Genomic DNA, 15,156 nt, shown 5'->3' with positions numbered 1-15,156 from the left:
ACAGACTTCACATTGTTTTTTGTGGTTAATATCCTAAGGTATTTAAAAAGAAAATGATATTTTCCTTCTGAAATGTCTACCAGTCATACTACAGTATTCATGGTTCCAGTTTCACAATCTTTTTAAGGTAATATGTGTAGGGAATGCTGCCAAAACAGGTCTTCCCACCTGCTCTGTTTTTAACAACATTACTGAACTGGTAAAGTGAGGATAACTTAGGATGTCTACTAAAGCCTGCTAGAACTATACCTAGAAAAGATATGCGAGCAGACTTTTTTCAGGTATTTATGTTTTGCTCCTGACACTAAGACTAAAAAATTATTTAGTTTTATATGGTTCATTTATCAGAGCCTGGATAATGTAGTGCGGTCTATAATGCAGGATGAAATACGAGTGAAGAAGACACACAACTGCATCCCAGACAGCAGGGCTGGGAGGGGAATTATAATATTCACTGAAATTAAACAAAGAGACACAGCTAGAACTTTAACTGAAAATTAATGACAGAGTAGAAAGTAGAGTAAGTAAAGTAAGAGATTCCATGTTTTGGCAGAAAAGTATGGAAAGAGCATAAATGTACCATCACATTTTAATTTCAACGCTTTTAAACAAAAAAGATGATCCTTTAAGTCTGTACGTATGCTGTTCACGTACAGGTTCCATGCTTGTCTAGTAACTGCATCTGCAGATTCTGGCACATTTTTACAGGTGTAAAGGTGGTAACAGACATGCAAGCACATAGGTTTGTACAGAGTGCCAGGGAATAAGGGCCACTGGAAATGCTGGGCAGATCTCAAGCACTCATAGAGAAAGGCTCATTGTCCAGGCTACCTGGAGCAGTGCATAATTATGTGCTCATGATGGAGAAAAGCTGCTGGGGTCTGAGGAGCGCAGGGCACCAGGGCAAGGGCAGCCTCACGTCCTTCAGCATCCGCGGGCCGGGCGCAGGGCAGCCGGGCAGGCCGGGAACGAGCGGAGCCTCCCCCGGCACCGGGGGGCGGGGGAGAGGAGGGCGCAGAGGGAGCTTGCGAGGGCGGGCGGGGGTCTCAGGGCCCGGAGCGCGGGGGACGGGAGGGAACGAGCCCCGCCGCACACGGGGGTGGGCACCGGCCGTGGGAGGAGGCCGGGCCGTCCCGCGCATCCCACAGCCCCCGGGCACCCCCGGCATCTGGGGTGGGGCAGACGCGTCGCTCCCGGGGAGCGCGGCGCCCGGCAGCTCCGCCGCTCCTGAGGAAACTTTCCCGCCCGCCGCCTCCCTCGCCCGGGGGCGGCAGGTCGCCGGCCCGCCCCGGCCCCTCTCCCCTGGCCAGCGCCCCCCGCCCCCGCCGCTCCCTCGGGCCGCGCCTTCCCCTCACCTGGGCGAGGGCGACGCCGGCAGCGGCCCGGGGTCCTTCTCCATCGCTGCGGCGGGCTGAGAAAGACCAGCCCGGCGGCGGTGACAGCTCCGGGGCTAGGTGAGCGCCGCCGCCACTGAGCAGGCGCGGAAGCGGCGGGAGGCAGGGAGGGCGGGCAGCCCCCGCGATGATGTGGCCCGTGGTGCGCAGCAGTCTCCGCCGCTACCGGCCGCTCTGACCCGGCGGCGGGCGGAGGAGGGGCCGGGACCGCTAAGCCGCCGCCAACCGTCGCCCCGCACCGCTGAGACGAGAGGAGGGGACGGGACGGGACGGGGGGCGGTGGCGAGAGGAGCCGGGCCCACCATCCCTCACAGCCCGGCTCGATACCCCCGGGCGAGCTCCGGCCGCCTGTCACTCCCCCCTCCCGCCGCCACCTACGCTGAGGGGACCCGCGGGCTTCCCCTTCCCGCTGCGCCTTGTTGCTGCCCCGCCGGGCAGCCCGGCCTCCGGTGGCGGCGCCGGGCGCAGCTCGGCCCCGCAGGCTGGGGCAGACAAAAGGCTGGGGAGCGGGGCAAGCCGCGGGGGCGCCCCCCTGGCAGGCGGTGACGATGCCTTTGCTTCCACTTTGCAGAAGCTTTCTTGGCAGCGTAGCGCCAGAGTCAGCGTTTTGTCAGCTGTGAGGACATTTTTGTTCTTTCCTGCAGCTTGGCTAAAAATAGCTTCCTCGGAAATCCACTTTTTTTAAGTGCTTGGGTCAGTTGGAATATACTTGATCTTGCCCAGTCACTCTGTATACACTGAATACACCAAGTGCTGACATCTAATTGTGCAAGTGCGTGCCTTTAAATCAGCTGCCTGTGTTAAACTAAATTCAGAGTCAAGGCCTTGCTAACCACTCCTCAAAACTCTTGTTTTGAGACACGCTTTATATTAATACATTAAAATAGTCAAGCCAGCTAAACGTATGCAGTTATTGTCATTACTTGTGGTGTTCCTCAGTTGTCGCTCAACACTTCGAAGCAGTGAGGATGCCTTAAGTGGAAGGTGAAAGGGAGGAAAGAGGAAGAAAAGAGAACGGGGATTAAATGATGGTGACAGCAGCCGAGTCTACAGCACCTCTTTTCTGTAGACAGAATACAGGGCAGCATGGGCAAGTCACCAAGTGTCTGCCAGAAACTGGAGCTAGCTGCTTAGGGTACGTGTGGAAAAGCAGACACTTAAGCACAGGAGAATGTATATGCAGGACCAGGGCCAAAAAAGATCTGCAGTACAATAGTGAAATATACAGCATCAGCTTGATCTCCAGGTCACTGCTGCATAAAATGAATGAAGCAGCTCAAAGCTCAGAGCTATTAATTCAGTGGTGAATGCTGTCTCAAACCTGAATTTATTGGGAATTTGGGCTATGTATGCTCTTGTCCCCCTGCCATAGTAACAACCATATATATTCATGCCCTGTGTGTGCTCATGTGTTACGCATTGTGGATAGATAGTTGGGCTGCCTTGCAAATCAGATAAAGATCACATCTGCCTCTGCTGCCAACAAGTTAGAATATAAACCTGAGGTTTGGGAATAGTACTTGAGGGTGCTATTTCTGGCTTTTCTAATTGCTTGTCTGGTGATCTTGGGTAATCATTTCATTGCTTCCTATTACAGGTTCCTTGACAGTATTATGCCCCTCCCGCCACTGAGATCATGTAATACCCATTGATGAAATGTATTATTTGTGGTTCACACACCGATATTTTGGGCTGTCTGCAAATTGCAGAAAGACTCATATTTTTTTTGTGGCCCAAGGCAAAAAAACCTCAGTCCTCAAGATTTTTCAGTTATCAAAGCCAGCACTAGGACTTTCCTGGGAAAGCGAAATTCAGGAGCACGTTTGTGCGGAGTGGTGCCAATTAGGCAGCAAATTCAGTGGAATGCACCTGGTGCTGCAAGCGGCCTGGGAAGGTGGCAGAGGACACTTGCTTGGGCCAGTCTGTCAGGAAAACAGCATCGCTATCTCTTGCTGGAGGCTTTGCAGAAGGTTTGCTTCTCGCTCCTTTGCATTTGCTAGTTCTCACATACTGGGATATCTGGTTTTTGTTCTTTGCAATGAGGTCATATAAACCCCTCTCACCTGATTACTACTTTTTCTCATTTTTGGCTCAGACTTCCCATCTCGTCTCCAGTGAACCATTCAGTTCTGTTTTTACAGTTTTCACATTGTCTAGATTATAAACAGATAGGGACAGGAACTGTAGAATAAATCTTGAATGAGAGATTAACCAGTGTTGACCGAACTTCACAGTTGTGCAAGTTTCTTTTCCAAAAGGCAATTAAAATTCCCTCAGGGTCTGAAATTTAATTTTAGGTGCATTTGTCAAATTCTGACAATGAAAATGGGCAAGTTTTCAAAGGAGAGCAGCTGCTGGCAGGCGATCAAGCAGCTTAATTTCATACTCTCATTTCTCCTCCAAGCGATGAGATGGACTTCTCATGCCAAATCCTTTTATAAAGATTTTAAAATATTCCTTTCTTCCGCTTTTTAACGTGCATTATTTTCATTTCTGCATTGCTAACCCCAGATTTAGACGGGGGCAGGTGTTGGCGCCGGTTACTTGCACAGTGGGAGGAGCCGCGGTGGAGCCCCCGGGGAAGCTCCTCCTGACCTCCAGGGGGCGCTGCGCCGCGCCGCGGCGGGACGAGCGCCCGGCCCGAAGACATTTCCGGCTCGGTCGGCACATGGCGGGGGACGGCGGGGCGTCGGGTCCGGCCGCCTCTCGGGAGCTGCTGACCGTGGGGCGCCGAGGAGGTGAGCGGCCCCCGTTGGGGAAACCCCGCCGCCGTGCTCTCACCCGCCTTTCTGCCGGGCATGGGGACCGGTGCTGCGGGGCTCAGGTTGGGGAGGGTCTAGCCGGGGAGTCGGCTTGGCCTGTGGAAACTCCCCGGTCTCGGGGAAAGGCTGAGGAAACTGGGTTTCTTTAGCTTGGAGGAGACTGAGGGGTGGCCTCATTAATGTTTATAAATATGTAAAGGGGGAGTGTCACGAGGATGAAGCCAGGCTCTTCTCGGTGACAACCAATGATAGGACAAGGGGCAGTGGATACAAACTGGAACACAGGAGGTTCCACTTAAATTCGAGAAGAAACTTCTTCACAGTGAGGGTGCCAGAGCACTGGAACAATCTGCCCAGGGAGGTTGTGGAGTGTCCTTCTCTGGAGACATTCAAAACCTGCCTGGACACCTTCCTGTGTAACCTCATCTAGGTGTTCCTGCTCCGGCAGGGGGATTGGACTAGATGATCTTTCGAGGCCCCTTCCAATCCCTAACATTCTGTGAGGAGCCTTTTCAGGCCTTCTGGCTGTTAGTACTGCGTTTTTTATTACATCTCGCGTGGTTTGCAGCACTGTCGTTTCCCTGGGCACTGCTGCGGTGATACAAAGTAAACACAGGTGGGGACACCCACGTTAAATTAGTGTCAGAAGCTGTAACGACTTTTCTGTGAGGGTAAAAAGATGTTAAATAAAGCTTCACTTCAGTTAATGATAAAGGGCTGATGGCTGTATTGGTGGTCGTAAGAACTAAGTTGTGTAATTAATGCAGTTTCCCCACATAATTTGGATTTTACGATGCTATTCTTGAAAATGCTTAATTTAGATCATTAGCCCCTCAGTTTGTGGCCTGCTCTCATTGACTGCTGCCACAGCCACACACAGGAGGGAAGGGATCTACATCAGCATGACCAGCACACTTTAGCTGCTACCTCAGTCCGCTTTGCTGTGGGTTATTGCAGGTAGTTTCTCTGTGTGTTGGTGTAGGACCCTAAATAAATCTTTGACAAAGGAGACTTTAAAAACAGTGGGAGAAGCAATTATCTGCTGGGTCAGACTGGTGGTCCATATAGCGCAGTATTCTGTGTACCATTAACTGCAATAACAGATGATAATTACAGAGAACTTGTTAGTTTTAAGTACCTTGTGCTCCTGAGTCTTACAATTGCATGGTATCTGCAATTTTAGAGGTAGGGGTGCTAGGGGTTTCGCATGTGTTTAATCTTTTTTAGTATCAGGTTATGACTCTGCTGCCCTGAATTTGTCTAATTCTGTGTTGAACCTGCTGATTTATCTGCTTTCACAGCCCCCCCGTGGTAGCAAGTTCTAGACATTTACTGTCGCGTACAGAAATACTGAGATGGCCAACCTCGAACAGACATCAATAAACAGCATTTGCTGGAAAGCAGACTGGAATTCCTGGAGTCAGAGATAGTTGAATCCTCATCTGTTTGTGCTTGTTGGAAAGGGTGGAAAAGTAGCAGCAAGAAGAGAGCCTCACAGTTAAAATGTGACAGTTGCTGTTGACGTAGGTAAACATCTGAATACTTGTTTGTTTCCAGGGCTGGAAGAAACTTTATTGATTAGTTCAAAATGTAGCAGCAAGAAGGCCACAACTTTACAGACAGTTAGGATGCCAAGGAGTAATGGTAAGTAGGATTTTGCTATTGGAACAGCATCAAATAGTAGGTAACATCTGTGAAATAACTTTTGCTTCAGTGCTTTTTCTTATATTAATAAAGGAAGAAACTCTTGTGTTCTGTTTCTACCAGTGTTGTATCCTCCATTGCAGTTGCACATCCCACAGGTTAATCATATAACTAGATTTTGCGATGCTGGGTTTTACAGCTGTTAAGCTTTAAGGGCTTTGTTCTCCTTGCAGAAATACTTGCGCTGTCCATATATAGTGAACTCATCAGGTTGTAGCTTTGGTCTTTGTTTAGTCAGCTATGTTCAAATTGATTCAAGTTACATAGATCACTTCCAGAACTTTATTTTTAATGAATGTGCTGTCAAAAGTATTAAGCCAGACCATATAACCATTCATTCATAATGAATTAATTTGAATGCATTAAGACAACTTTTTTATTTAATTGAGCTGCGTTCCTTCTTTTTTAGTCAAAGCTACATATATATTGCTAACGTTCTCTTCAGTGTAGCTCTGTGCATAAGAGGACATAGTGTAAAAATTGTTATTATTTGAAAATAGAGTATGTTAAGAGTTTTTGCCTTCGTGAAAATCTGCCAAAGTTCTTTAGTCTCAGATTATTATTTTATAGTCTAACTAGACTTGGTGTTTTTTGTTGATATGGACTTCTTATCTCTTTTCAGAAGTAATTTCTGTATAAAATTTCTGTATAAAGTATAGAATATTTGGTGTATAAAAGCATTTAATTTAAAATGGACTCCTGTCAAATTATTGTATTTTTATTTTGTCATTGAGATGAAATTTTAAAAGTAATAGAAAAACCAACTTGTAATATAGATTTCTGTCTTGGATAAAAGTCTTTATGAAGATGACAGTGTTTCAAAGGTAGGTTATACCTATTAGACTTCCATGGTGCTCACTCAGAATAGTACCTCTTACTTTGTGGAGAATGAAGAGGACTGATGGGCTCATCTGCGTATGTGGAGCAGAGATTATTTGAAGAAACTCTGGTGGCAGGTGAAGATAGTTCCTTCCTCCATGGAAGGGAAATGGGTGTGATTGTTCTAATGGCACTGATTATCTTAAAATTGTTGGGACATTCCACTGAGCTTGGAGCGTTATTTCTGTAGAGGATATGTGTGTTATACTTCAACCTAGAACATCCATCTCCCACCATCATAATTTCAGAGCGCCTTTTAATAATTATGTTGACCGTTCTTGTGTGTAGCATGACACCTGTGGCAACAGTGCTACAGCTAGTTTTCCACATTCTTTGGGACCTTCAGTCTATGCTTTAATAAGGAAGAAAGAGGACATAATTATATTTCCATTGGAGATAACGCTCATGTGGAAGTTTCTTAAGATGACACTTAGTATGTGTTGAAAACTGTGGAATTTACAAGCAAATTTTCTGTCAACTAGTTCTATTTTGTTTTGAGAATCTGAATGGAATTGTTGAAATGATTTCATCCTGCACCACATGCTGATCAATAGATTTGATACCTTTTTGCTCTTTATGTCTTTGGAAATTGAATACTGTAATAAATCCTCCTATTAAAACATCCTAAATATGGTAGACAGCTGGAAATTGCAATCAGAATGGGATATGTTTAAATGCTCAGATTTCAGAGGTATATATGTATAAATGAATGTGCATCTGTTTTTATGTGATCATTATTTCTTTTTCAGTTTTGGACCGAGTACAGAGCTTTTTACCACAGATGGCGCATGCAAATGATGAACTAAGAAGAAAAATGGTAACAGCACCAGCTCATCAGTTTGATATTGAAAATCTAGACAGTGCAACAGATAAAGTTATAGAAATGGTAAATACTTCATATATTTTTTAATTTTATAATGCAAAATTCAGATGTGATGAAAATAATTCTCTGATGCTAGAATGAGATAATTTGATAGATGAGACTTAGTCTACCATTTAGGTCTGCAATCTGCAAGTTAAAAACGTAGAAGTAATAAAAATTCTTATTTGCTTAAAATTTACTGTTTGGGTTTGATACTTGCAGAATTTAATAACTGGGAATGAAGCAATTTAAGGCCAGAATAAGATATACTTTTGAATCAGCAACTCTGAATCAGAAGTAAGGCATAAATTGTATTTTAAATGTCTCATGAGTAATTTGGTTTAGAGAGTGGGCTATATAAGGCTTATTAAAGCACAGGGAGATGATTCTGCTCCTCTGCTCTGCTCTGGTGAGACCCCACCTGGAGTCCTGTGTCCAGCTCTGGAGGCCTCAGCACAGGAGAGACATGGACCTGTTGGAGAGGGGCCAGAGGAGGCCACAGAAATGATCAGAGGGCTGGAACAGCTCTGCTGTGAGGACAGGCTGAGAGAGTTGGGGTTGTTCAGCCTGGAGAAGAGAAGGCTCCGGGGAGACCTTATTGCGGCCCTTCAGTGCTTGAACGGGGCGTGTAAGAAAGATGGGGGCAGACTTTTTATCGGGACCTGTTGTAACAGAACAAGGGGTAATGGTTTTAAACTAAAAGAGGGGAGACTCAGGCTAGACATGAGGAAGATATGTTTTACAGTGCGTGTGGTGAAACACTGTCCCAGGTTGCCCAGAGAGGTGGTAGATGCCCCATCCCTGGAGACATTCCAGGCCAGGCTGGATGGGGCTCTCAGCAACCTGATCTCGTTGAAGATGTCCTTGCTCATGGCAGGGGGTTGGACTAGATGACCTTTGAAGGTCCCATCCTACCCAAACTATGGTCTGATTCTATAATAATAGAAGGCTTGACTATAAGAGCAATAACTGGTTTTCAGCTGTGCTTTGTAGGTATTGTTAGGACTGGCTGTAGGTTTTGTATTATGAAAAGTTGTTAGAGTTGTTCTGATCCTTTAGGACTGGTATTCGCCTGCTTATTTACATTTGTATCAGTATTTTCTGTTTTTAACTGAAACGCTGCAGCAGTGCTGCGGCCACATGCTCATGTGAGAAGATTTCAATGCGAAAGCGATGTGATATGTGCATGTCCTAGACAAGTGCCTTCTGGCCTGCAGACCCACAACATAAAAGGCAGAAATAAGGCAGCCTGGGGTTTAGTGTGTGAGCTGTCAGAACAATTTATTTGCCACTGGTTGGATTCAGAGTTCTTGTAGATTATATCCAGCCTACGTGCAGTAGGTTGTCTGGTGCTGGTGTGTGCTGAAAAATTCCAAATAAATAGTGAGAAAATGAAATGGATCATGAAGATTGTTTGTTTTAATGTGCTGAAGTGGAATGGGTAACTTGGACAGAATTTTTTGAAGATTTTTCATGTGACAATGTTGGAGGAGTGTCTTTGCTTTATAATGAATAAACCAGGAGACCTCAGGATTAACATTTAATGCTATTTGCAAGTCACTGAAGAAATTTATTTGCATCTCAAATTCCTGTATTTTGCTTTGCAGTATACAGGAAGGTTTTGAGGTGAGAATTACCAGTTTAAGACAAATGTGTTCAGAGAGAAAAGCAGACCTCAAATATGGAAATATATCATCACTTTTGCTTCAAAAAATATCCTGGTTGTTTAAACTGCCTGCTGTTCTGCAGTAGTTGTAGTGCCATGAACACTACTAAGTTGTAAGATATGAACTATATTAATGAACACCTATGTGTACATGTTTGTATATATATCATGACCCTGTATACACTGAATGTATTCCTTTGAATTCTTTGCTGAAAATTAGTCCTGATGCCTCCTGCTCGCCAGTCGAAATCAGCTGAACTCAGTCTAAATATCTACTAATTTCTCTCTTTTTAATAATTATATAAAAATGGCCTTATTTGCTATAGGGCAATATAAATTACAATTTAAATATTTAGGAATCTGTACATGACATGTCTTAATTCTAGGAGAAGCCAAGTGGTTTTTAATTGTGGTTGCGTTTTTTTTAGGGTAGTAGGGTGTTTCATGTGTTTGCTATATGTTTTACTCAAATGATGCAAGTGGTATAGAATTATATAACGTGTTAACTAAGGTCGTTTTTTCCAGAATGTGGCTGTAGTTGAACTGAGCGATTCTGATACAGATGAAGAGATACTAACTTCAGAAGATGACTCGGAATCTGAAGATGACTGTGTAACTGATGAAGTGACAATAGACAACATCAAGTTTCCTAAACAAAAGGGAGAAAAGGGCAAAATAGAAGTTCTGGACAGCAAAGTGAATGAGTAAATCTATTTTATGTTACTTTAAAAAAAAAGACACAGAAAAAAAGGCCCAAACCCAAATTACGTTGTCCTGCTTTGAAGACTTGGCCCTTAAACTATCTTGTTTCCTAATGTAGCATCCCTCAGGATCATGTGAAATGCTATGGTTTACATGGTGCAGAATTCAGGATCAACTCATGACTGACACAAGCTGGATTTCTGAAGAGTTAAGTACGGTTTTATTTGTCAAACAACATGGAAATGAATTTCATTGTGGGTTAGACTGAGGAAGCAACTGGAATTTGGGGCACTTGAATTAGTTAGAATTCTTGTTCTGTTGCTTTATTGAAAGATTTTCGGAGTTCACTAGAGGTGTTTGCTTCAAGGGCAGGAAAGAGTTAACTAGGAAAAAGGCTTTTTTTATTATATTCCATGTCCTATGAAGTGTTATGTACAATGTCTTCCATATTAAACATTATCTTCAAGTATGTTAGAGGTACATCTGCCTTGCATTCATGATAATAACTGTTGGGCACTAAAGCAGCGGTTGAGGTCATTTCAAGATGATGTCAGACGGGTAAGCACAGCCGTGACTCAGGAGAGAGTTCTGCAAAGGATTATTTACCCCCTGTGCCTGCCTCCCCCGAGCTTTGCCTCACCACAGGTGGGTTAATCGCTCATATCTGGAATGTTCATGACTGTAGTGCGGATACCTTTGGCTCTTAAACGCTCAACTCTGCCTCTCTGCTGTTAGTTGCTTTAAGCTACACTTTTCATCTCCAGCTTTCCCTGCCACCTTTCTGTCCTCTCCATTTTGTTTAACAACTGTCACTGCCAAAAGAATAAAAAGGTGACTTTTTAGTTGGCCTGCACTTGAAACAAGCTAGCTTGAAACAATTGTGAAACTGAAATTGGTGAAAAAACGTCTCATTCATACTTACCTCAGATTGATCAAATACAATGACTTAGGCTGTTGTATCTCCTTCATGCATTTCAGAAGTATCTCATGCTCCTGGGTATCATAGTTTGTTTCTTAAAGGAACTTTGTATTTTCTACACCATTAAAGTAAAATTTTGTATTGCATTTGGTCAAATACTAAATGTCATTACTTGAAATCTGCAATTATTTACAGAATTTATTTTTAATCTCATACTTAAATCTATAGTTTTCTTTTAAGATCTGTTTCCATAATATTTGTGGTAAGAAATAACAAGGATATTGTGGTCTTTCTTTTGCAATGCATCTTCCTTAAAATAGAAGGAGGCATGATCTACTGAGATTAACTGATTGAACCACAAAATATTTTGGGGAATGGGAAGGCTGGGAATCAGATTAGATTAAGGTTTGGGTGGAGTTGCACTCTAAGAAGAGCAAGTGGTCTTTGTTAGATAAGGTTTCAGTCTATGAAAAATTTCCTTCAATCTGAAGAAGGTTTGAAAGCCAACATTTTAACTCAGCCATTTTACATGAGATTTTGCCATAGATTAAAAAAAAAAGAAATACAATTAAACTATATAAAAGAGTGATAACAGTCCATGTGCACAGATGCGAAAAGTGATTTTAATCTGTTAATGTAGCTACCTTTTAAATTGCAGGCAGATCACACTTTCCATATCAACAAAAAGATAGAAAATATTTTCAGTAACTTTAGCTTGATATGCATAGTTTAACACCGATGTTGAACTCTGTATGTTCTATACAAAGATCATAGTAAGTGCACTTTCTTGCATTGATTTACTTCTTATGGCACAAAGGTTTTCTGTACGGCTGAAGAATCACCAGAGCAGAATGCTTAATTGCTACTGTAAAATTTGAACTGGCTTATAGCAAAAATGACATAAGTATATTTTAGTTCAACTTTAAGAGAAGCCTAATGACTAAGGATTTTAAATTATCATTAAATATCATGTTCACACAAAGAAGTAGGCATGTGAGAATTCATTCTTCAGTTGTGTTTAAAAAAATAAGCCAAACCATATTCTTGGTTTATTTTAAGGGCATTGTGCTTACCACTGCTGCATAATTTAAATCACTTCAGTTTAATTTCCAGATGATTTTATCTTCAGTGAGACTAAAATTTTATCCTGGTTTATAGCAACTTATCCATGGAATGAGTGTTTTGTTTTGAGTTGTTTTTGGTGGGTGTTTGTTTTTGTTTTTTTAAGTTGTAACACTGCAGATAGCATATTAAGTGCTTCATGGAGTGATTAAGATTCAAACTCTGCCTAAAGTTTACTTTCCAAGTGAGGCTGTTACTTTAATATTCCACAGTGATAGCCTTGGTTCTGAGATATTCATGAAGAGCTTCTTCACCTGTGCAAGAACAATATTCACCAGTTAGAAGAGCAGCTAACTGAGACACCATTGTCAGAGACTGTAACTACATTATTAAGAAAAAATCCAAAAGTTTTAGCCAATATTTGAGTCCTTAAGGAACAATGGGAACTAATTTAACTTATCCTCCCTCTCACAGAAGTTGACAGAACTGGTTTGAAAAGAACAGACCAAACAAAACAAATGTGGAAAGCAAAAGGAGCTGGGATTTAACAAGCAGCCACCTGGGTGGAACTGCAGCAGCATCAGTCTCTAGATGGTCACTGCTTGTAGTTGAATTTCTGAACTTTGGTTTTGCTTAAGCTAAGCTTATGAGAAGCTGTGTAAAAATGGGTAATATTTTTTTTCTTACATTTTTAAAAACTGGTTTTGAAAATTAAAAAAAAAAAAAAGTATGCTTCTTTGTGTCTGTCAGCAAATTCAGATGGCATTTTAAAGCATAGAAAAATTTCTCGTGTTCTTGCATGTTTAAAGGAGAAACCTGAATCAGTGTTCTCTCTGATGGAAAGGAAAAAAGATTTTGGCCAATACCTTTGTTGCCTGACAGCATTTTGTAGCCTGGACACGGCTCTGGACAAGCTGTAATTTGGCTGCCCAGGAGCTGGAGAGGAAGATTCTACGTGCTGGAGCATTATTCAGCAAATATACAGGAAGGGCTGGAGTTACTGAGGCCGGAATTTTTTAGGGAGGGGAGAGGAAGTGGGTCACTGTGATTGGAGGAATGCAGGAGATGCATCCATTGCTCACATTTTACTAGATACACTCTACACAGGTAAGGTTTTTTCATCAATTTGGACTGTCAGATGAGAAATGAGGGAAGAGAGAACAACTTACCTAAATCTTTCCCAAAGCCAGACTGTTTAAATCCACCAAATGGTGCTGCCACGTCAGTTTTGTTATATGTGTTAATAAACACCGTTCCAGCTTCTAGCTTTTCACTGATGTAGAGAGCTTTGCTTATGTCTTTTGTGAAAACTCCTGAAGCTAAACCATATTCTGTGGTATTTGCCCGTCGCAGCACTCCGTCAACATCCCTATGGGGGGAAAATGTTTTAATTGCAACTAGGTAAAATAAATGTTAGCAACCTTCCCCCTTCAATGTCATTGAAACACCTTTTTCCCATGTTCGTTCTTCTCCAGTTAGCTCTTTTAAAGACAATTTATTAAGGACTAATCTGTGTGTCAGTCTGACAGATCTATGGCAGTTCGTACCCTTGCTTCAAACTTGTAAAGCTTGTGACCTTACATTTCAGTGGTTAAGATCTATGCTAAGAAATGTCAAAGTTGCACTAACGCATACCAACTTTGCTCAGCTGCAGCACAACTTGGGGATTAGAGCGATACAAAAATAATTGTAAAGCAGAGCTTGGCTGCAGATTATGCATCACTTTGCTAAAATTTTGGCTCTGCTTTACAAGTTAATGAAGAGTAAGTGCTGAAACTGAGATTTCTTTTGAGATGCAACTTTTCAGGCCAAGTCCAGAGCACTATTTTCTATTTGTATCTCATCTCCAAATAGCTTCAAAAGTCCACAATAATTTAAAATTTAAAAAAACCCTCAGGTCCTTATCACCATATAGAATTTAGAGATGTGAAGGGCTATCTGTCCAGCTGGCTCTTAACTGCATTATCAAACTGCAGAAAATGAAACCTGGTGGGAATAGTTATATGAAGTTTCTATATGGGGTTTTAATCTCATCTGTGTGTAAAATAATTTCTATGATTTGGAATGAAAGCTATTAAAACTGGCAGTCTATGAAATATACAGAGGGATTTTCATTTGCAACAGTAATGTGCCAATGTTACACAATGTACAACAATGCTATGTGGCCTTTTGTGACAAAGAGAAAAATAAACAATTCCAATGGAAAAAATACAGTTTTTGTAATTTGATCAAGCTGTTGCAATTACCACATCAACTTCAGTTAAAATTCTTCCCTGAATACTAAGACTTATTTAAGAACTGGCACTCAGAGTTGCGTTCTGCCCTGTCACATTGCTAATAACATTAGTTCTGTATCGACACAGAGTAGGATACCCCTTACTAAAAAGGGTATTTTCTCAGAATTTAGCTAGAGGAGGATCTAGGGATTCAGACTGCTCTTAGAAGATTTAACAAACTCATACTATGTATGCTATCATTTCTACACTTAGAGAGAAAATAAAATTTCTAACAGTAACTGGAGGAGAATGTACCCATTTTTGAACTTAGAAATCACCATCACGGGACCAAAGGACTCCTCCTGGGCAATATACATGTGGTCTTCAACATCTGTGAATACAGTGGGTTCCATGAAGAAACCTAAAGAGAGGACAGAGCATCATTTCAGCATGGTGAAAATGCTTCATCGTTTTTTATTGTCTGGGCCATCTTTTCCATATTCAGAGGTCAGAAATATGTTGAGACTTGAAACAGAAAATACTAAGATTGATATGAATGAAGTGTGAATGGAAACGTGTGTAAGCACCAGAAAAACAGCAGAAGAAGGGTTAAAAGAGTGGCCTGTATTGATCAGAGCAACACCACTGGCCAGAAGGTCTGTATGCCACAGCCCAGGGGACTCTGAGGAGGGAAGACCCTGCTCTCTGAGGGCAGGAGGACAAGGTGACAGCATCTCACAGAGGCCACTGATTTTCCTGTTACCCAACACGAAGATAGACTGTAGCCACAACGATATTGCAAACAGGGAAAAATGTGTGATGGGCAGCAACTTTGCCTAAGATTTACAGAGGCTGAAGTAAAGAAAATTCTGAGGCAAAGGACCTCTTCATAACAACCGTTCATTCCTAAAGGGTGTAAAAACCTGTCCAAAAACTAGTTCATCGTTGCCAGTCAAGAACTGCCCTGGTATTATACACCAGTGATCCTGG

At 42.5% G+C, this 15,156-nt stretch overlaps 3 protein-coding genes across 3 annotated transcripts in view; 1 reads left to right on the top strand and 2 right to left on the bottom strand.

Moving 5' to 3' along the window:
* SLC41A2 (solute carrier family 41 member 2) overlaps nucleotides 1-1,825 on the bottom strand; it is a 56,099-nt gene extending 54,274 nt beyond the window's left edge. The window contains exon 1 of the mRNA XM_082076317.1: nucleotides 1,356-1,825. The gene's annotated coding sequence lies outside the window, so the exon portion shown is untranslated. The remainder of the gene's footprint in view (nucleotides 1-1,355) is intronic.
* Nucleotides 1,826-4,015: 2,190 nt separating this feature from the next.
* On the top strand, nucleotides 4,016-10,449 carry NOPCHAP1 (NOP protein chaperone 1). Its single transcript, XM_082043626.1, has 4 exons — nucleotides 4,016-4,132; nucleotides 5,714-5,800; nucleotides 7,489-7,625; nucleotides 9,793-10,449. Exons 1-4 carry the CDS (start codon nucleotides 4,063-4,065, stop codon nucleotides 9,973-9,975), a joined length of 477 nt encoding a protein of 158 aa, XP_081899752.1. The 5' UTR covers nucleotides 4,016-4,062; the 3' UTR covers nucleotides 9,976-10,449.
* A 142-nt stretch (nucleotides 10,450-10,591) lies between these two features.
* Nucleotides 10,592-15,156, bottom strand: part of ALDH1L2 (aldehyde dehydrogenase 1 family member L2) — a gene marked incomplete at its 5' end in the record, with an annotated part of 35,511 nt that continues 30,946 nt past the window's right edge. The window contains 3 exon segments of the mRNA XM_082043624.1: nucleotides 10,592-12,264; nucleotides 13,120-13,319; nucleotides 14,482-14,587. Of these exon segments, the coding sequence (XP_081899750.1) occupies nucleotides 12,209-12,264; nucleotides 13,120-13,319; nucleotides 14,482-14,587 (362 nt within the window). The 3' untranslated portion in view covers nucleotides 10,592-12,208.

This window comes from Streptopelia decaocto (assembly GCF_964273445.1).
Source record: "Streptopelia decaocto genome assembly, chromosome: 1".
In the NCBI taxonomy this organism is placed as follows: Eukaryota; Metazoa; Chordata; class Aves; order Columbiformes; family Columbidae; genus Streptopelia; species Streptopelia decaocto.
Note: the sequence above shows the minus strand (reverse complement) of the source record. Positions and strands in the feature narration are given on the sequence as shown.